Source organism: Lepidochelys kempii, chromosome 1 (genome assembly GCF_965140285.1).
Source record: "Lepidochelys kempii isolate rLepKem1 chromosome 1, rLepKem1.hap1, whole genome shotgun sequence".
Classification (NCBI taxonomy): domain Eukaryota; kingdom Metazoa; phylum Chordata; order Testudines; family Cheloniidae; genus Lepidochelys; species Lepidochelys kempii.
Window position 1 is genome coordinate 216,427,418 of NC_136380.1, and position 23,030 is coordinate 216,450,447.

At 47.5% G+C, this 23,030-nt stretch overlaps 1 protein-coding gene across 1 annotated transcript in view; it reads left to right on the top strand.

Moving 5' to 3' along the window:
- Positions 1-23,030, top strand: part of LOC140907321 (antigen WC1.1) — a 48,190-nt gene that overhangs the window by 14,503 nt on the left and 10,657 nt on the right. Inside the window, exons 3-5 of the mRNA XM_078849006.1 lie at positions 15,340-15,654; positions 20,560-20,877; positions 20,957-21,271. Coding sequence (XP_078705132.1) covers positions 15,340-15,654; positions 20,560-20,877; positions 20,957-21,271 — 948 coding nt within the window. The remainder of the gene's footprint in view (positions 1-15,339; positions 15,655-20,559; positions 20,878-20,956; positions 21,272-23,030) is intronic.

The following is a 23,030-nucleotide window of genomic DNA, read 5'->3' on the forward strand; positions in this document are numbered from 1 at the left end:
GGATTTTCAAATGTGCCTGGTGCCGAACTCCCAGGAGATTTGGAAAGTCCCAGTAGATGCCTGTCTGCACTCCTAGGTGCCTGAGTGTCTTTTAAAATCTGGCCCTGAGTCACTTTTGAAAATGACACGTAGGCTCCTAGGTCACTGAGGCACTTCTAAAATTTTTACCCTTAGACTAAAATCCAGACCCCCCGTACCCAGCCAGAGTAGCTTGGGAGATGCGCAGGGCGCAGGGTGTTTATGGAGCCCCTTCCCACCCTCATAGGTTGACCAGGCAATGGGTTGATCGTCCCCGCTCTCTGATACCCTGTAGATCTGGTGTACCATAGAGGGATCAGCCAAAAGCATGTCTCAGCCTTACACAGCACAAGAATATTGTATTATGGAGGAATTTCCTGTGACTTAATAGTTAACATTACAATTATGGGTCCATTATAAGTTTTATTTTTAACTTTTCTCTTTTTAACAGTTAGTAGGAGTAATAAATTCCTATTCAAAAGGCACAAGGAAGAGTAGAATATTTTCCTTTAGAATTTCAAAAGTTTTAGCAGCTCCCCCTGGCAATGGGAGCTAAAGGTAAGTGTTTAATATTAACCCTCTGTGGATTGTGAGTGCACTGGGGAATTGGGGAAGGGATGGAATAGGGGCGGGACTGAGGGTGGAGCGGGAGTTGAGCACCCCCTGGGACAATTGAAAGCCAGCACCTATGCCTGGATTACAATAACAGTCTTACCATGGAGTCACAGACAGTGCCCTTAGACCAGTGGTGTTCAACCTGCGGCCTGCAGGCTGCACATGGCCCATCAGAGTAATCTGTTGTTGGGCCTCAAGACAGTTTGTTTACATTTGCACGGCCACCCGCAGCTCCCAGTGGCTGTGGTCTATAATTCAAAATGGTAGCAGAGATGTAGTCATCTGACAGTTTCCCAAAACTCTCTCAGAGCTACCCAGAATAACTCGGGGGATCTCCATCTTTTTGTTTACTTATTCCACCCTGTTAGAATCCAGACAGTCCAGAGATGAAGGATCTTTCCCTGAATCCAGCCTTATAGCTTCATCTCACAGAAAACAAGCTGGCAGGGTCACTACGCACATGAACTCTTCCTTTGGTGATGGAGAGTGAGGAATGCATTTAGAGTGTTTGCCTCCGATCATCACACACAATGACCACTTGCTTTGAAATTAGCACTTTTCTGTGAAAGTTCTTCATTTGCATTCCACAAGGCTTCTTTCTCGTTTGATTAGTTATTTCGTTACCGGGCTATACACAGTGGAAATGTTTGCTATTGCATTATAACGTGATACAGATAAGTGAGAACCATGCAAATAACATGGTTAGTTTTCTTGAAGATTAAACACTCTTATACATTTACACATTTAATAATCACTTTGATCAATACTAATGCACACGTGAATGGGCCAGGCTGTGCATTTGTAAGCTTTCAGTGAGACCTGGGGCTTTGGCATGAGCTGGCACCTGATCTGCCAGCATCACAATCAGAGTGCAGGCTCATCTGTTCGCTCCCGGCACTCTGTCCCAGGGAGACTGTCTTCCCCTACTGGGCCCAGGCAGTGCAGAAGGGAAACCACCTGAACTGAATGTAGAAGGGACAAGAATCAGACCAGGATGAGAGGAGGAGGGTAGATTGGGACAAGGAGCCTGTCGGGTGGCCGGGGGGGACAGACGGACATTCTGAAACTGGATACTGGTGGGAAGCGAGAAACTGGGACTGGGAGAGAAAGGGGGAGATGGGAACTGGCTGGGCAAGGGGACTGGGACTGGGAGGAGGGAGGGGGAGGAGACTATTACGGGCTAGGCAGGGTAAATAGAACAAGAGTCGGGGGACAGAGACTGTGACATACTGAGCAAGGAGGCTGGGAGCTGGGGGAGACTGGGACTGACTGGAGAAGGAGGCTGGGACTGGGAGCCAGTGTGGAGGAACTGGGGGTGGGTAAGGAGAGACAGACCAGAAAAGGAGCCAGAGTGTGGGGAGAGTCTAAGACTAACTGGGCGATGAGACTGGAATAAGCAGCCAGGGTGGGGTGGAGGAGACCGAGAGCAGATTGACATGAACATTTAGTGTGTGGCAAGCTGGGGAGTAAATCTCCCCTGCTCTGGCCTGCCAGGCACCGAGTGTCCATGGGGATCGTGCTGCCGTGCACTAACAGTTCCCTCGTGTGCTTCGATCTGCTCCCGGTTCCCAGCACTGGGGAACTGTTCATGCACAGCAGCAGGGTCCACACGGACACTCAGGGTGCAGCAGGCTAGTGTGGGGTAAATTTACACCCCAGTGATTTACACCCCGCTCTATCTGCTGGATCTCTGGGCAGAGGGGGTGTGTTCATGTAACTCTCTCCCCCTCCCAGCAGCTGTCAGGGAAGAACTCAATCAGACCCTGCTTACACCTGCCATTTCCTTGTATCTTTAAACAATAAAAAGCTGGGTTGGGCAGGAACGTTACAAAAATGAGCTTCATTGTCAGGACTTGGAAACTCTGCAGAAAACAGATCGACCTTCAGCAATGTAAACCCCCTAACCTGGTACTAACAACTACTCAATGCCTTGTGCTGCCCACCGAGCAAGTGCCCAGCAGGGAGTCCCTCTCCTCTGAACCTCACCAGAAGGAGGGAGCTGCACACAAACAAAGGGGTATCAGAGCAAAAGTCCCGTCTGTGCACCTTTCTGTAAAACTGCCGCTGCATCTCAGCTGGAGCTGCACGTTTGCAGTGGGAATCAAGTTCAAGTTTGTTACAGGGCGTTTGAAGGGCCAGACTGCCTAGTGGTTGGTGCCCCTGAACTCCAGCCCCTGGTTTTCAAGGTCTATTTCCTCAGTCTTTTAGGCAGTGAGGTAGGGAAACCCAGGCCCTCCCTCTCTACCAGGTCCCAGGCCAGGGTCCTGCATGCATCAACCCCTAAATAGGGGAGGCCTCCCCGCAAAGAGTCTAAATCCACTGCCCTGGGCTACTTTCTACCACTGCATGGCCCCCTAGTCCCGTTTGCTGGGTGGCTTGCATACCATAGCGCTGTCTCGTGGATTTTGAGTGGCACCATGCTGTGGTCCCAGGCTCCTTCAGGTGGGGCAGCCACAAGTTTTGTGAGACTGAACCCCACAATGTCTCTGGGCTTCAGGGACCAAGTTACTTCAGTTGACAGAGGCTCCTTGGTCTCCTCCTCAGTCCCCCTTGGCCAGGGAGCCAGTGCTTACTCCCTGGTGACTGCCCCAGCTGGCAGGCTGGTGACCTTCCCCTCAAGAAGGGAGGCAGATAGCTCCTGCCTCTTCACCAGTCAGCCCTCAACTGAGCCAGGCTCTCTCCTTTTCTACATCCCCCAAGGCCTGCCATTGGCTGCAGGTACAGCGGGGTGGGGCTAGTCGGGCCCAAAGGCTCCCTTTAACCCCTGCCGTGCTGGCAGGGTAGTTCCACATGCCTGTGCTGAAGGTTGGAGAGGAGGATGAGTTTTTCCATGGCCCTTATAGTTATGTCCATTCTTGTCACTAATCCCTGTCTTCCCTGGGTATAGGTGCAGGGCCAGCTCATAGGGCCAAACCCAGGGTTCCTTACTCAGGCAGTCAGCTATTGACTGTCATGTGAGTTTGCTTTGTCCAGACTGAGTAGAAACAGAATAAAAGACTCAGGATTGGGCCGATTCAGGATTATTCCAGAAATAACCAGTCAGCCCTCTACAAACTGCCCTGTGCACTAGATATCACTGAGAACAAACACATATGAGAGCTGTGATGTTTCTGCACCAAGCAATTTTTCAGAGCTGCTCTCCTGACTGAATACTCAAAAACTTTCCAAAAGGTGGCAGTCATCTTCTTATATGCAGTGTTGTTGTAGCCGTGTTAGTCCCAGGATATTAGAGAGACAAGGTGGGTGAGGTAATATCTTTTATTGGACCTATTTCTGCTGGAAAGAGACAAACTTTTGATCTGACAGAGTAGAGCTGTGTGTAAGCTCAAAAGATTGTCTCTTTCACCAACAGGAGTGGGTCCAATAAAAGATATTACCTCAGCGGCTTTGACTCTCTCAACCCCATCTCGTCCAGCTATCACTTTTAATTTCTGGTTGGATTCATACCAAATTTTGCCAAAATCATTCTCCTCTGCCAAGGTCCCCTGCCTCAGATGGTGCCCAAGGAGTGAATCAGGGATTCAGAGTGAAAGAGGCTGTTGTCTGTAGGCCCAAGCCTCATCAGTTGCAGCAGCAGCATTGTCATCATCAGTGATCCCTCCATTCAAGGATGATCTCTACCACAGATTTACATATGGGTCCTGAGATCACTGAGGAATCCGATCCTGGAACCATAGATCTGCCCGCAGTAGGTATAGACATTGCCTGAGGGGTCAGCTGCCTGCTGGGAGAAATTTCTTTTTCTTTCCTTTCTTCTCTCTCTCTTTTCAACTTTGAGGGCAAGGCACTTCTCCTCGAAGCCGGCCACTGCCTGATGGAGGATGAAGCGGCATTGAGATTTGTTGGTTGCTTGGTCCTCCCACCTTCTGATGTCCACATGAGTTTTCTTGAGATACGCTTTCAGTGTGTCTTTGTAGGGTTTCCTCTGATTACCACGGGATCTCCGACCATGGGTGAGCTGAGAGTAGAGGCTTTGCTTTGGGAGGTGAGAGTCTGGCATCCGCACACAATGTCCAGCCCGGCAGAGTTGATGAGTGAGGATCATTGCTTCAATGCTGGTGACATTAGGTTCAATGAGATTGCTGGTGTTAGTCCAGCGATCTTTCCTCTTGATGCAAAGCATCTTCCAGAGGCATCTTTCATGATGCATTTCCAGACTCTTGAGGTGCTGTTAATAGAGGTTTCACATCTATAAAGGAGTGTAGAAATAACAATTGTCTCCTAGACCTGGATTTTGGTGTCCTTCCGTAAGTCACGGTCTGTGAAAACGTGCCAGAGCAGTTTCCCAAAGGAAGCAGTTGCACAATAGATCCTGTGTTGGATCTCACTGTCAATTTTTGCATTTTGAGAAAGTTGGCTACCGAGGTAACAGAAGTCCTCAACTCTTGATATTGAGTGAGAGTCATAGGCTTCAGTAAGCTTGTGCAAAAAATCCAGTGTGGACTGAAGGTCATTCCGAGTGTGCGTGACGACAACACAGTCATCCGCATACTACAGGTCAGTAATGGATGCCTTGAGCAGTTTAGACTTGGAACGGAAATGTCAAATATTAATAAGCCGCCCATCCATTCTGTATTGAATGTCAACTCCAGTGGGAAGGCGGTCTTTAAAAAGGATCAAAATGACTGCTAAATACATGGAGAACAGGGTTGTGGCAATAACACATCCTTGCTTAACCCCAGTTTTGATGACGAACGGATCCATCTCCAGGCCATTACAGAGAATGGTGGCTGTCCTCTCATCATGAAGAAGCCTTAAGCCCTTAATACATTTTGGAGGGCAGCCAAATCTGGCCAGCACCTTCCACAGGGCTTTGTGATTGACAGAGTTGAAGGCCTTTGTCAAATCAATGAAGGCCATGTGCAGGTCATAATTTTGCTCCCAAGACTTTTCCTGGGTTTGGTGGGCAACAAAGATTATGTCAGTTGTTCTGTGGGATGGCTTGAAACTGCACTGAGATTCCAGCAATATTTCCTCAACAAGGGGAAGTAATCAGTTTAAGAGGATATGGGTGAGAATTTTCCCTGCTGTAGATAGCAAGGCAATGCCATGATAATTTCCACACTCCAACTTATTCCTTTTTTAAAGATGGTAACAATGTTGGTATTTTTCAAGGCTTCCAAAAGCTTCTCATTATACCACATTTGAAGAAACATGAAGCTCCCAACAGCATAGCTCTGAGGATCTTTGGAGCACACAAGCCCCTTCACCACAACAAGGTGACGGTCCCCGAAGAGGTGTTGCAGCCATGGCAAGATGTGTAACCAATTAAATTATGCTGAAATCATACTCTTGGCCGCTGTGCACCAGAGTGGCACCAGGCACTAGACCTAAGATGACGGAGACTGTTTCCACCTATTGGGCTCAGGCAGTATGGGGAGGAAGCTAGCTGAACTGAATGCAGACCAGGGTGAGGGGGAAAGTAGATAAGGATAAGTAGATAAGGATAAGGAGGGGGAATATTCTGAGCCTTGAGGCTGGTGGATGGAGAGAAAGTGGGACTGGAAAAGAAAGTGGGAGATGGGGACTGGCTGGGCAAGGAGACTGGGACTGGGAGGAGGGGAAAAGAGACTAGGACTGGCTAGGAAGGGCGATTAGGACAGGGAGTGGGTGGGGAGAGACTGTGACTTGCTCAGCAAGGAGATTGGGAGCTGGGGAGACTGGGACTGACTGGGTGTGACATTCCCCTCTGGTGTTATCCAGACCAGTGATCTGCTAGGTCACCCAATCCTTGATTCTGGGAGCCAGCCTTACCCTGCTCTGCTGTGAGAACCCCCACTCCTGGGTTGCTCACTCACAGCCTCTGGCATGTAAGCTGCTCCTTGGATTGTACAACCAAATCACACTAGCCACTATCCCCAGACACAACCTGAGGAACCTCCATCTTGCAGTGCCCAGTTATGCCCGCTGGACACTGCAAGCTTATCTGAGTTCATCAATTTAACAAAGAAATTGATATGGACCAGGCTTGTTATCCCAAGGGGAGTCCCTGACACACTTAAAACCAAACACACTGCTTCAGGTAGAATAAACAAATAAATTTATTAACTATAAAGATAGATTTTAAGTGATTATAAGACAAAACATAATGTAACAATGTTGCCTCTGGCAGGACACAGCTGAGAGTATCAATTCAGGACAAAACCAACAAGGAGTTTGGTGGCACCTTAAAGACTAACAGATTTATTTGGGCATAACCTTTTGTGGGTAAAACACCACTTCTTCAGATGCATAGAGTGAAAATTACAGATGCAGGCATTATATAATGACACCCGAAGGGAAGGGAGTTACCTCACAAGTAGAGAACCAGTGTTGACATGGCCAACTTGATCAGGGTGGATGCAGTCCACTCCCAATAATAGATGAGGATGTGTCAATTCCAGGAGCAGCAAAGCAGTTTTTGTAATGAGCAAGCCACTCCCAGTCCCTATTCAAGCCCAAATTAATGGTGTTAAATTTGCAAATGAATTGTAATTCTGGTGTTTCTCTTTGACGTCTGTTTCTGAAGTTTTTTTGTTCAAGTATAGCTACTTTTACATCTGTTATAGAATGTCCAGGAAGATTGAAGTGTTCTCCTACTGGCTTTTAACACCATTAATTTGGGCTTGAATAGGGACTGGGACTGGCTGGCTCATTACAAAAGCAGCTGTTGCTAATCTTTTAGAAGCTAAAATCTAAAGATTTATTCATAAAAAGAAAGAATTGTAGATGAGCGCTAAAACTGGTTAAATGGAATCAATTACATACAGTAATGGCAAAGTTATTTTTTCAGGCTTGTAGCAGTGATGGAATAAAGTGCAGGTTTAAATCAAGTCTCTGGAGTACATCCACAGCTTGGATGGGTCATTCAGTCCTTTGTTCGGAGCTTCAGTTTGTAGCAAAGTTCCTCCAGAAGTAAAAAAGCAGGATTGAAGACAAAATGGAGGGGTTTCCAGGGCCTTTTATATTCTTTCCCTTTGTTCTCCTGTGCAAAATCACAGCAACAAGATGGAGTTTGTAGCCACCTGGGTAAGTCACATGTCCATGCATGACTCAGTTTGCAGGCAGCAGCCATTCCTCACATGCCACCTTGAACATCTCAGGAAGACTTCTCATATGTGGATTGGAGTCTCCCAAGGTCCATTGTTAGTTAAGTGTTTCTCGATTGAGCACTCAGTCTGCAAATTCCTTTCTCAAGAAGCTGACCAAATGCTTCACTAATGCTACTTAATGACAGGTTTCAGAGTAGCAGCCGTGTTAGTCTGTATTCACAAAAAGAAAAGGAGTACTTGTGGCACCTTAGAGACTAACAATGCATCCGATGAAGTGAGCTGTAGCTCATGAAAGCTTATGCTCAAATAAATTTGTTAGTCTCTAAGGTGCCACAAGTACTCCTTTTCTTAATGCTACTTAGAATCAAACACATTGAGAAACAAGTACATAGCCAATATTCATAATTTCAACTACAAAATTGATACATGCATACAGATAGCATAATCATAACCAGCAGATCAGAACCTTTCCATAGACACCTCACACGACAACCTTTGTACAATATTTGCTGCAAATGTATCACAGTGGTTGCAACAATGATTTATACAGTCACAGTTTATGTCAATACATAACAGATAACAAGTCAGATTTGGTCAAAAGAAATAAAAGCAAAACCCATTCTAAGCTGATCTTAACACTTTCAGTGCCCTTACAAACTTAGATGTTTCTCACCGCAGGCTTCCTGGTTACTCTTCAGCCTGGCTCTCCCCTTTGATCAGCGCTTCAGTGGCTTGGTGTGGTGGTGTCTGTAGATGTAGGTGGAAGAGAGAGGAAGACCATGGCAAATGTCTCTTCTTTTTATCATGTCCTTTCTGCCCCCATGGTTTTGCCCCTGCCTCCCCACTCCTTTTCAGAGTGAGGTGAGCATTACTGAATCTCTCCAAGGAAGATTGAGCAATTCCCCTGGTGTGGCCTCATGCAGGTGAGTCATTCATTGTAACTCCCTTCCTGGACAATGGCAGTTGATTGGTTGTTTGATATCCTGCCCAGGCGTTGGTTACTTTCCTTGCTGTTGCCTCTGGGGAGCTCATATCTGGCTGATCCCCCAATTTACAGCATGTTTTAGTGACAACCATACCACACAATTCTCATAACTTCATAAGCATTAATGATCTACACATATGAATAGAGAAATGACTTTCAGCAGATCCTAATCTTTCCTCTGATAGCTTAGAAGGCATGCTTTATATGTAAGATCACAATTATATGAAAATGAGGATTATGGGGATTACAGCACCCCCACCCCAAAGTATAGAATGCCACACTGGATGAGGAGTCTGGGACTGGGAACCAGTGGGAAGGAACCGGTGGTGGGTGAGGAAAAACAGATCAGATCAGGAACCAGGGTGTGTGGGGAGTCTAAGACTAACTGGGCGAGGAGACTGGAATAAGCAGACAGGGTGGGGTGGGGAGACTGAGAGCAGATCGACATGAACATTGAGTTTGTGGCAAGCTGGAGTGTAAATCTACCCTGCAGTGTCCTGCCAGGCACCAGGTGCCCATGTGGATGGTGTGGCTGTGCACTAAGGCCTTGTCTACACTGCTGCTTAAGTTGATGTAAGATACGTCACTCAGGGGTGTGAACCCCTGCCCCCCGCTCCCCCCCAGAGCAATGTAACTGACATCGACTTAAAGCGTTGTCCACATCTCACTATGTCAGCGGAAGACGCTCTCCCACCAGCAGAACTTCTGCCTCTTGATGAGGTGGGCTCATTGTACAGACAGGAGGGCGCCAGAGGCGTAGCCCGGTGGAGAGAACAGGGGGAGCGGACAGATAAAAAGGCCCCACCCGCTTGTACTCACCCGGCGGCGCTCCGGGTCTTCGGTGGCGCTTCAGCGGCGGGTCCTTCACCCGCTCCGGTCCTCGGTGGCACTGAAGGACCCCCCGCCACCGAAATGCCGCCGAAGAGCCGAGCGAGTGAAGGACCCACCGCCGAACCCACCACTGAAGCCCTGGAGCGCCGCCGGGTGTGTAAAAATTGAAAAGGCTCCAAAAAATTAAAAAGGCTCCACTTCTGCTCGGTGGGAGAGTGGCCGCTGCCCCGCCCCCCCCAGCTACGCGACTGGAGGGCGCTCTCCCCTCGACGTCACCCGTCTTCACCAGACGTGCCCAATCGGCGGCGCTGCATCGACACAGTGGCACTGATCTTCCGTTTTTTCAGTTTGCTTTTTTAAAACCTTAAAACGTTCCATTACTTTTAAGGAACATTCAGTTTGCAAAGTTCAGCGATAAAGAATAAGGAAATAGCAGAATTAAAGTTGTCTTTGCAGCTCTATTTTGGCCCATCTTTACGTATGCGTTAAGATTCAGTCTTTCATGACAGGATAACTTGCTATTTTCTCCACAGGACCCCTGCTTCATTCAGCACACAGAACTGACGGTGCTCTGACTCAGGGTTGTGGAGTGAAGGAGGCTGTTGTCTACAGGACCCCTGCCTCATTTGTTGCAGACACTGTGAAGTGTGCTGTGTGTGAGGCAGGGGATTGCAGAAGGAGAAAGGAGGGTCTCTTGTTAAGGCAGCTGAATGGTGCCCTGGAGAATTAGAGTCTATCCCTGCCTCTGCCACAGAGTTCCTATGTGATGCTTGGCAAGTCACTTAAACCAAATGTTTCACAGGTGGTCATTAATTGTCTGTACCTCATTTTATGGGTGGCCCCCTTGAGACCATGCACATCTGAGCTGAAGAAGTGCTGAGCACCCACAGCTCTAAACTGAAGGCAGTGGGAGCCGTGCTGCACAAGCCTAAATCCTCTCAAAAGCCAGGACATGGGTATCTCAGGTTGGGCACCCAAAATCACTGGACACTTTTGATAATTTTGGCCATAGAGTGTCTCTGGGCTTTGGTTCTCCATGTAAAATGGAGATAATAACACTTCCCTACCTCCCCAGTGTTGTCAGTTGTTGGCTGTGCGTGTTTTCTCTCTGTGTGTGTTTTCAGCTCTGCGCAGATAGCTGACGCAGCAGGCCTTGACCAAACTGCCTAAGAAGACCACAGACTCAGTTCAGTGGCGAATGCTCGTTCAGGTTTATTGCTGACGAAGGACGGTACTAGCTCCCCGGATCAATGTCTACAGTTACATTGGCACATGTAGGCCCCTTACCATGGGCTTGGCTCAGTGAGTGGCGAGACTTTCCACTCCCCACTCACCCCCTGCACCTAGGCCGGAAACCGCCCCCTCCATGTGACCTGTCTTTTGTACTGTGATAAAATCAAGTTACATGTTGCCCTTCTGATGTGACTAGTTACCACCTTTTGCCTTGTCCATGTTGGTTTGACCAAAACATCTCTATCCATCACCCTGTCATCCTGACCTTATCTTTCGGAGGGAGTAAATGTTTTCCTTTCATCATCTTTGGGGAGTGTGTTTACACCATAACCCTGTGTCAGGGTGTTCTGGTCCCACCCTTCTGGAAGGTGTTTATGCACGTGCCAGTGCCGAGCACTTCTCATGAGTGTTTGTGTTTTTGCAACACCAACCATGCCTTTGCCAGGTTCATGCTCTGGACAATGGACCCGCACGCACAGTCACAAAAGGGGCTAATGAAGGTTTCACAGGCAAGTGCAAGTCTGGCATTCTGAATGTTTGAGTGCTTCACTTTGCAAACGTTAACTTTCTTTTTGATTCATAGCTGAATAGATTTTAAGGCCAGAAGGGAGCATTAGATCTCGTCTGACCTCCTGGGTAACAAAAACTATAGAATTTAAACCAATTACTCCTGTACTTCATCTGAACTTGTGTTTGGCTGAAGCATATCTTCCAGAAAGGCACCCAATTTTGTTCTGAATACTTCAGGAGGTGGAGAATGTTCTGCTTCTTTTGGTAGTTTGTTCCAATGTTTCATCAGTAGTACTGGAAACATGTATGCCTTGCCTCTAATAGGAATGTATCTGTCTTTAACTTCCATCCATTGGTTCTTGTTATGCCTTTCCCCACTTGATTGAGAAGACCTTTACTATGCAGTGTTTTGTCCATGTGAAAGTATCTATACACTGAAATCAAGACACGTCTCGGTCATCTTTTTGATAAGCTAAACAGATTGACCTCCTAAAATCTCTCACTGCAGGGCACATTTTGAAGCCCTGGAATCATTATTGTGGATCTTCTCTGCACCCATTCCAATTTTTTAACATCCTTCTTACAATGTGGACACTAAAAGCAGATGCAGTATCTGTCTCCCCGGTGCTGTACACAGAGGAAAAATCACCTCCCTACTGGAGCTTGTTGGAAATTATCTGGCAAACCAGAGTTTCATTTGAAAGTGCCAGTTTGTTGAACTCAACATTTATCATGAAAGTGAACTGGGGTTCAATGAACTTTCTCGAAACCACAAGCATTGTCTGGTTGAAATGTCCATGGTTCCCTGCCAGGTTCCCTGGTGGCTCCTGTTAGTCCTGCTGTGCAGATTGTCCTGGGGCTGGGTACCCCAGTCTTCTAGCATCTGCAGCTCTGGGGCAGCCCCACCATACAGATTGCCCCAAAATTGGAGACCCTAGTCTTTCGAGGGTCTGGGCTCCAGGGAAGCCCTGCCAATGCTTTCAGGCTCTCTGCCATGGGATAGGAACCTGCAAGCCCTGGGAGCCCCAGCTCTAACCAAGGCTCGGCTCCAGGGTCTGCATCAGGGATCCTGGAAGTCCCGGGATGGATTCTGGTGTCCCAGGGTCTGTGGCTTGGGGCAGCCCTGCCTTGCAGAATGTCCCGGACTGGGCTATTTGCCTATTTTGGCTGCCAGCTGGCCAAGGAGTCTGGAAGCTCAGGGGTTCCCAGTCCAGGGCAGGCCACATGATGAGGCTGCCCCAGAGCCCCAGCAGTGGCTCTGAGAAATTGACATGCTTGTCCTGATGTTAACAGTGGTGAAATTGACAAGAATGTCAGTGTCACTCCGCATCTGTTGGGGTTCCTGGGAGCAAATTTCAAGTTGGATACACCATGGGTTGGAGTTTCCAAAACAAAATTTTAGTCGGATTTCCAATTTGCAGGAAATTTTAAAATAGTGACATTTCCTGTACACTGGAAATCCTGCATTTCAGCCAGCTGTCCTCATTGCTCCCCTCTTTATACATCCAAGGATCACCTTCGCCGTTTTTGCAGCGGCATCACACTGGGAGCTCATGTTCAGTTCTTTGTCTACTATGACCCCTGTAAAGAACATGGGCTATATCTGTATTTCTGTGAATATTACGTGCACCTCAGTTCCTTTTACTGCTATTTTCACATTTCCTTCAGGGGTTCAAAGGGCAACCCCCGTCTGAGCTCCCCATATGTCCCAGGACGGCAGACAATGGTTTCATAGAACCCAGTTACTGGTACTTAACTGACAATACAGGTGTCAGGGCTTTGGAACTTTTGCATCTGCCAAGCTGTGCACAAGTCACCTTCCTTGGGATGGGCCCCTGAGATGAGAAATCTTAAACAGAGAGCTTGGGAATTGTTAACAGGGGAGCCCTGAGGAACAGAGGGGGTGAGGCAGGGTCTTTAGGGAGGGAGACTATAACACAGTCCCCAGGAGCAGGGGTTCCTTGGATAAGCTGAGTCAACCCAGGTTTTGAGGGAAAAGCTGAGCTTTAGGTAAGACATAGGCCTGTAGGTCTTCAGTTGCTTTATTCTTTTCTCTGTGATTTCTGTGTTCCTGTGGATAAATAAAAAATAACACTGTCCTGGGTTCGGTACTCATCAATATTTTCATAAGTGACTTGGTTGATGGAGTAGAGAATACTCGGACACAATTTGTGGGTGACACGAAGCTGAGAGGGGTCGCAAGCTCTTTGGAAGGAAGGGTTGAAAATCAAAATGATCTTGATAAACTGGAGAATTGCTCCAAAATCAGCAAATTGAAATTCAGTAAAGACAAGTGCAAAGTATGAGACTTAGGAAGGAAAAATCAAATAAAAAAAATGGGGAATAACTGTCTAGGTAGCAGTTCTGCAGAAAATGATCTCAGAGTTATAGTGGATCACAATCTGAAAAGCTGTGATCCTCTTGTGAAAAAGAGAAATGTCATTCTGAATTATATTAACAAGAATGTTATATGTAATACACAGGAGGTAATTGTCCCTCTCTACTTAGCAATGGTGTGGTCTCAGCTGGAGTACTGTGTCCGTTTTTGCTCATCATTGTTTAAAAAAGATAAGGACAAATTGGAGAACATCCAGAGGAGAGCAACAAACAGAGTAAGAGGTTTAGAAAACATGATCTATGAGGAAATGTTGAAAGAATTGGACATTTTTAGTTTAGAGAAGAGCAGACTGAGAGGTGAACTGATAACAGTCTTCAAATAACTGAAAGATTGTTTGTTAATTGTTGTCCACATCCACCAAGGGTAGGACTCAACAATCATTTTAGATTGCAGCAAATGAGATTCAGATTAGATATTAGAAAAAAAGTTTCGAACTATAGGGATAATTAAGGACTGGAACAGGGTACGTAGGGAGGTTGTGTAATCCCCATCATTGGTGACTTTGCACAAAAAGTTAGACAAACATCTGTCAGGGTGGCCTAGGTATACTTAAACCTCCCTTGGTGTGAGGAGATGGACTAGATCACCTCTTGAGGTTCCTTCCAACCCTACATTTCTCTTCTTCTGGGGTTTTATCAGCTCTTGAGGCCTGCTGATATAAAAATAGTAAAGGCTGTTTAACTTCCTCCTGAGTTACCAATGGACTGAAGAGTAGTTCATCCTTTTCACATAATATGATACATCCTGTTTCTATCCAAAATCAGAAATATTTATTGAATACTTCTGCCTTTTCTTCATTGTTGTTAACAATTTTACCACCTTGATTTGCAGTGGAACTACACCACTGTTAGGATTTTTTGTTTGTTCCTAGTATAGTTAAAAATGCCTTGTGAATCCCCTAAGTGCAGCAACCCATTATTTTTTCCCTGACATCATTAGTTTCCCTTATCAATTTTCTACACATTATATCATCTAATGTATATTGATTGTTATGTAATACCACTGTTTCCCATTTGTTATATATTGCTTTTTTATTTCTCATTGCGGCCTGCACTTTGCCACTGAGCCATGATTGGCGTTCAGGCAAAATGTTATGGCTGTCGAGCATCTAACTCCCTGAGGCCCCTTTGTAAATTCCTGCCTTCATTAAATTTCTAGGACACATTAAGCCCCGGCTGGTTGGAGGGCATAGTGCCTGTTTAGGACGTGTGGAAATAAAAGATGGAGAAACATGGAGCACAGTCTGTGATGCCCACTTTGATCTCAAAGCTGCCAACGTTATCTGTAATGAACTACAGTGTGGAACAGCTCTGTCTATCCCAGGAGGAGCTCACTTTGGAGAAGGACATGGACCAATCTGGACTGAAGCATTCCGGTGCGCGGGGAATGAGTCCCACCATGCGTACTGTCCCCGGATATCGCACATCAGTCAGTCATGCTCACATGCAAATGATGCTGGAGCCATATGCTCAGGTAAGAATTCAGTGCAAAGTTTTTAAAATCCCAGTGATGTGAATTCTAGATTAGGGTGAAGCAGTATACAGATCTCACTGTGTAGAGAGCTAGGGTAATAGGATGGCACCAGCTTCTCGTAAAACACAAATGATCCAAGATAAATAGAATCAGATCAAATCCTCCCCTGACTTTCCTTTCTTTAACTATTTGGTATAAAATAGCTCCAAGTTTCCCTCTCTAAACCCCTTCTCCCTTCTCCCCAGGGCACACAGGGTTCCGCCTGGTGAACGGCAGCACAACGTGCTCAGGGAGGGTGGAGATCCAGGTTCTTGATGCCTGGGGAACCCTCTGTGACTCTCGCTGGGATTTACCGGATGCCAACGTTCTCTGTTGTCAGCTCGACTGCGGCTTCGCTGAATCAGCCCCAGGAGGAGGGTATTTTGGAAGGGGAACTGGCTCTGTCTGGACAGACACATTTCACTGCAAAGGGACTGAACCCCATTTGGGCCACTGCCCTGTTACTGCCCTGGGGGCCTCTCAGTGCTCCCATGACAATGATGCCAGTGTGGTTTGCTCAGGTAAGTGTAATGCTGGATTAATGACACTGGCCCCTCAGTGTGTGACACTGACCCAAGAGCGGGGAAACCTCAGGGCACAGCAAGGGGAGAGGGAGCAAGATTCTAAACTACGTATCATAATGGTAAATGTATTAAAAATAAAATTAAAGTAAACATGACCTCAAAAAGAACAGTGATGACCCGGGAATGCCCTGGATTCTCCAGTAAAAACATCAGCAACTCTGTCCTTCCACCGGGCAGTGGAGCAGGGGCAGCACTTTGTCCTTCGGGTTTCATAAATGTCACCGATTCACTGTTCTCATCCTTCTCCAAATCACTGCTGTAGTAATTAGAGGGGGAGCTACTAGCAATTCCCAAGATGGAGGTTGCATCACACTTTCTCTGATCAAATACTCACACCACCAGCTCTTGAGGAGATTGTATGCCTTCATTGTCTGCAGCAGGCCTTTGCAATTTGGCAAGGGATCAGTGCTGGGGCCAGGGAAGTGCCTTGCCCTCGTGCAGGGAAATCCCTTCCAGGTTGGCTGAATTAGAAACTGTGGAAAATAAACTTTTCTCTTCTCTCATTTGAGTTCCTGAGGGTATTTTTGGGAGCGTGCCACAGAGAAAGTAGCACTTTATCTCACTTTGGTTTTTTCTAACTTTTTCACACCTTTCCAGTTGAAAAAAAACTCAGAAAGATCCCCCCGCTCCCCCTGCTCTCTTACACTTTTCTTGATTTTTGCTAATTTTTTACAGTGGCAAAAAAGATGAAAAAATAGGAAGGGGGAGAAAGGGGGAAAACCTGTAAACCCAAATATGAAAAGGAAAATTGATTTTTTCATTTTCCAAAAGTTAAAATGAATCAATGTTTTAGTTAGAATCTAAACAAAAATGCTCCTTCCATTTTCCCATGCCAGTCTCTCGGGTGTGTTTGGAAGCTGAAATCCTGCATGACCACACAGTACTTAGCAGGGAAAATATTTACCTCACATAAAAACATTAACAAATTAAACAGTGTTATTAGTGAAAGCCAAAGGCACAAGAATTAGGAAATATCAGAATTAAGATTACCTGTGCAATGTTCATTCAGCCCCCCCTGTTCATCTACATTATGACACAGTCTAATTGCATGCACACGTCCTGTTATTCCCCTCCATCCCACCAGCTCCTGCCTCCTTCAGTGCCATGGGAGGATGGTGCTCAGGGGATGGAGGAGCTGGAGGATCTTTCTTTTTATCCTCATCATTCAACCTGTGACCCAGGGCCTTATTCACTCTACAGACCGTACAAACACTGCACTGAATACAGAATTATTCATTTCTTCATGGGCTTTTCTATGGTGCTCCTCACCGTAGTATCAGAGTGCACCACAAGCATTAGTGAATTTGTCTTCACAACACCACTGGGAGAGAGCAGACTGTTATAATGCCATTTCAAAAGTGACTTAGACACTTAGAAGCCCAAGAATAACATTTTCAAAACTGCCTAAGTGACTGAGGGACTTAAGTCCCATTTTCTCCAATAACGTAGGAGCCCAAGAACCCTGGAGACTTCACCTTCTTGTAGCCTAAATCACTTCTGAAAATGGCACTTAGGCTCCGACATCATTTAGCTGCTTTTGAAAATGTTACATACAATGATTAAAGCCAAACTTCCAAACTCGCTACTTATTTGGAGTGATTGGGTACCAACCTGAGACCCTCATGGCCTGATTCTTCAGAGTACTCACCATTTCTATAGAGCTTTGTGTGTTCAAAGTACTGTCCAGACATTAATAAACCCTCTCAGAACTCCAGGGAAGCAGGTGGTAAGTATTTATATCAGCTCCATTTTACAGATAGTGAAACTGAGAAAGAAAAGCAAAGTGACTTGCCCAAGGCCATCCAGTAAGTCAGCAGCGGACACAGGATAAAACTCAGTATTTTGATTCACAGCCCTGTGCTCGTTCCCTCCAACCACACTGCCTGACTTCTGAAGAGCTGAGCAGCCACATCTTGTCTTGACCCTGGCGGCAGTTGCGAGTGCTCAGTACTTCTGAAAATCAGACCCCATGAAAACTAGTTGAAGAGACCTGCTCAGCATCACCTGTGAAGTCTGCAGAAGAGGCAGGGATAGAACTGAGCTCTACTGAATGACGGTCACTGTCTTAACAAGATCATCCTAGTTCTTCCTGCGCTCCCCTGCTCATTCTCGACAGGCTTTCCAGTTTCTAAAGTGAGTGAGGCAGGGGTCGTACAGGTAACAGCCTGATGCTTCACAACCCCGATTTATCCATCCTGGGCACTGAAAGTGCGGGAAAAATAATTCACTCGAAAACTTAATTTTAGTGGCCAGCCAACCTGGTTCCCTTGTGGCTAAATGGAGCCCATCTTATCGGTCTGTAGATCCGCAGAGTTTTAAGACCCAAAGAGGCCATTGTGATCATCTCTTCTCCCCTCACCAAAGGGACCCCTCCTGCTTAATGAAGTTGCAGCTCCCCTCTCTGCCCCATCTTCTCATCCATGTACAGAGTCTCCACAGGGCTTCTTGCCTGGCTGGAACTGGGGTCCTTACAGAGAAACCTACTGCAGAAACCCTGGATTTCAACCTTCTTCCTAATAATGGACACGTAGCTTCCAGGACTGTCTCCCACAGAGCCCAGGGTCACTGGTGCCATTACACACCACGACTAAGCCTATAGGGTGCTGCCCAGCACTCTCAACAGACGTCTACTCTCCTCTTTACAGCTGATACCTTTGTACCTTGGGGACAATTCACCTCGCAGTTCTCCTGCTTCTCACAGAGGCTGATACCTGCATTCCTAACTGAATTCCCTGCAGCCCTGCCCTGCCTCTCCTAATTAGCTACCCAGCCCAGACCCTGGTTCTCGGAGGGAACTCCTCAGCACATGAAGATGCTGATTTCTCCCTACAATTGCTGGAAGGAGAATCCCTTCTAAGGAAGAACACCTGGTCCCTTCCATACAAGCTCCATCTGCCGTGATCCCATTTGGCCTTCGTGAGGGGCTGTGGTACCCAGTTATATCCATGAGCCTCCTCGGAAAGCCCCAGATCTACTCTCTGCCCTCACACTACACTAGTGGCATACCTAGGACAGGAAACTTGGGTGGGCCCCAGCTTTCAGGGGGGTGGGCAGGGACGGGAGGAGCAGAGGGAGGAGTACAGGAGGAATCCAGTGCCCTGGGAAGGGGGCAGGAGAGAGGGGGGCTCTCCTCCCTCCACCCCTTCCAGCCGGCCCTTACCACTCAGCAGGCACCCAAATCTGAGGCTGCCCGGGGAACACAGGCTGCGGGGCGTGCCTAGGGAAAACAGATAGGAAATGTGAAAAATTGGACAGGTGGTGGGAAGTAAGAGGCGCCTATATGAGAAAAAGTCCCAAATATCAGGACTGTCCCGATAAAATTGGGACATTTGGTCACCTAGGCGTGCCTTTTGGGCAAAGCAGGGTCCCACGAGGGCTCAAGCTCTACTCACCCTTCCCGACCCTGGCTCAGTGTCCGTCAGCCCAGCCATGTCCTTTTCCTGCCGGTGCCGGGAGCTGCTGCCCCGGTCTCTGGCCCCAGCACTTGCCCCACCCAGACCTGCCCTCACGAGGCACACCCCCTGCGGGGCTAATGCTTGGGTCAGAGACCAGGGAAGCAGCGCATGGTGCTGGCAGAAAAAAGATGCAGACAGACTGACGGACACCGAGCTGGGGTTGGGAGTCCCAGCCTGTGGATTTGGGGGGCTCCAGCCCTAATTTGGGTGGGCCTGGATGATCACTGGGTAGGCCACAGCCGACCCGTGGCTACCCCTGCACTACACTAGCTGCATGCAGGCAGTCTCCTGGTCCAGTCTTAGGGTGAACTCCTGGCTCCATTGAAGTCAAAGGAGGTTTTACCATTGCCGTCAGTGGGGCCAGGATTTCACTCTTAGCCTTGAAATGTTATTTGGCTACCAAGATCCTTGAGCTGGTTGGATCCAGTGCACACACACTTTACCCATCAGGTCGCCATACTAGTACATACTGTACCCGACACAGCCAGTGGGTGTGCCCTGCACTGACTCTGCTGTTGTCTTTTAACATTGTCAGTCTCTCCTGGCTGCACCTGGGTCTGAACTCGGGGAGTAATTCCTAACTTACCACCTTGCTGTCGGACTCTCTGATTCTAAGACACACGCAAAGACTGAGATTCACATCCCAAGGGAGTCACAATATTCACCAACAAAGCACGTCCCCTTCCCCGCCCCACACACAACCTGCTTCTTGTGCTATGAATCGATCAGCTGGAATCTCACGTAAGACTCAGAGATGACACCACATTTCAGGGGACAGCTCCAGTTAGAACCACCAGTGCCGGGAACTATCTAACACTAGGAGCTCCTGCACTGGATCTACGTGAACCAAGAAAGTTGCCACCTGCTGAGTAAAGATCAGAGGGAACTAAGGGTATTTACCAACAATAACCTGTTCCTGACCACCGTGAACCCTGCTCTTCCATTGGCCAAACTTCCTGAAGGCAAACTTGCCTAAATCATTCACGACCCACCTGCTAAGTGCTTGTGCAGACACCGTTCACTGGCTTCCAGCCATTTAAGCCTGGATAAAGTGACTACAAACCTCAGCAGCCATTCCACCACCACACACAGAGACTATTTTCCCAATCAGTAATCTGCAGGAATTCCCTCGCTCACTCATTTAGAGAGTCTGTTGGCAAGCCCTTGTATCAAGCTCAGAGTTTTAAAATCCTAACAGCACCTTCCACTTATAGATTCACAGGAATAAGTGTCTTCTGACAGAGGTTGTTCCCTTTAACACTGTGACACACTCTGATCACTGGCTTATACCTTTTTATTGAGAAATAGTCCACAATTTCATGCATATTATTTCTAGTGTATGAGAGAGAGTGTTATTCAGTGTGTTTCCCATCTCCCCTGAGCCCAGGTCACTCTGAATCACTCAGACTGCTGAACGGAGAGAGTCGGTGTGATGGGAGAGTTGAGATTTCCCTCTTGGGTGTGTGGGGCAGAGTGCTGGATGACCAGTGGGACATGGACGATGCCAGCGTGGTGTGCAGGGAGCTCCAGTGTGGAGTGGCTGAGAAAGCTTTTAACCCCCCAAAGTCTGAGCAAGGAACGGGCCCTGTGGGGCTGAGAAGGGTCCAGTGTGCAGGAAATGAGACTCGTCTGATTCTCTGTGACAACTCCACATCTGAGACAGCACAGGCAGCAATTGCTGAGGACGTCAGTGTCATTTGCTCAGGTGATTCATTTCCAAATCTCACAAACATTGTCTGTTCAGTAAGAAAATACATATTAACAGCTGCGATCTATCCCTGCAGGGAGCCGGCAGATCAGACTGGTGAATGGGACAGATCACTGTGCCGGGAGAGTGGAGATTTATTACAATGGCAGCTGGGGGACGGTCTGTGATGATTCCTGGGATCTGTCAGACTCCAATGTCGTTTGCAAACAACTGGGATGTGGACGCGCCATCAATGCAACTGTCTCTGCTCATTATGGGCAAGGATCCGGGCAGATCTGGCTGGACGATGTGAACTGCTCTGGGAACGAATCCAATCTCTGGGCATGTCCTTCGGGGGGCTGGGGCCAGCACAACTGCAGACACAAAGAGGACGCGGGAGTTCTCTGCTCAGGTCTGTTCTGGGAATGCTCACGTGAGTCTGGTTACCAGGGGATTAAATGGAGGGGGCAGATGTTTAAGGAGATTGCTGAGAATGACACTCTCCCTGACTGTCTCTGCCTCCCTTTGCCTTGTGTAACTACCTACCAAGGTCACCATTAGAAAGTCCTCAGCTCCCACCCAGAGGTGTTGGAGATATTGCAAGATTTCCCTTAGAATGCTAGAAGGCTGCATCTCAGGTATCTAAAGGAGATTGTATCATGGAAAGCAGTGACTGAAAAAGATGTAGGGTCCGAGTGGAGAAATAAGTAAACATAAGCTCCCAGTGTCGTGAGTGGCAAAACAGGCTAATGTGAACCTTGGATGTATAAACAGGGGAGTAGTGAGTAGGAGTGGGGACTAAATTTTACTGTTGTACATGGTACTGGTGAGACAGATCAGAACTGGACACAGTATTCCAGTATGTCCACAAAAATTGGAGCAGAGAAGAGCCAGAAAAGTGATCTGATGAATAAAAGCCTTACGGTGAGAGATTTCAGATGCTGAATCTGTTTAGCTTATCAAAACAATCAAGAGGTAACTTGATTGCAGGGCATAAATCCGTTCACAAGGAGAACATACCACTTACTAAAGGGCTCTTTAATCTAATGCAGAAAGGCAGAACAATAGTTGATGGCTGGAAGCTGAAACCAGACAATTCACTTCAGAAATAAGGACCAGGTTTTTAACAGGGAGGATGATTAACCATCGGAACAAACTACCAGGGAATGGTGCATTATGCATCTCTTTAAATCCTTCTGTCTAGACTGGTTGCCTTTCTGGAAGCTATGCTTACGTCAAACTCAAGTTATTAGGCTCTATGCAGCTGTTTTACAGACGGTCAAATTATTTGATCTCATGATCCCTGTCACACTGTCTGGAGAGGCTCATGGCACTGAGTGCCCACCTCAGGCAGATGGTGAGAAACAAGGCAATACCCCAAACTGCTGGTGTGTTCTATAAGTAGATTTCACCAAGCCAGTAACAGATGTGAACTCCTGGACCAATGTTCCCTGTAATTTTTACTTCCATGTGCGGAATGAATTTTGTTCTGTGCACCAGTCTAGAGGTGATGTGTGGTGGGGTTGGAGCTGAGGGGTTCAGAGTGTGGGAGGCAACTCAGGGCTGGGGCAGAGGGTGGCTGTGCACAGGGTGAGGGCTCTGACTGGGGGTGCGAGCTCTGGGGTGGGGCCAGGGATGAGGGGTTTGTAGTTCTGGCTGCCCTGGGGCTGCAGCGGGAAGAGAGAACTCCCCCAAGGCCTCTCTTGCTGCAGCAGCCTGGGGCCAGGGGAGAGGCACGTCTCCCCACTGCGGCAGCTCTGGGGCTGAGGAAGAGGTGCCTCTCCAGTCTAGGCCCCTGTGGCTGCATGCCTATGAGGCCTTTGATAGCCTTCTGTGCGTCCATATGGCCACACAACTCAGAGGGAACTTACTCCTGGATCACTGTATCTATCTTACCATGGAGTCACAGACCGTCCCCTTAGACTCTCCAGTCTATTGTCACCCAAACAAACTGGACTTAGGGATAAGTGGTCACTTACACCTAAAATCACATCACATTCAGGTTTCTTTCAATCCCAAGAGACCAGCCACTTACTCAGATCACTGGGTACCCTGGATCTTACATCAAAGACAATGCGTGTAGCCAATCCTGTAATAAACTATATACAGGTTTATTCACTAGGAAAAAGAAATAAAATGGCTGTTTACACGGTTAAAGCAAGCAATCGTCT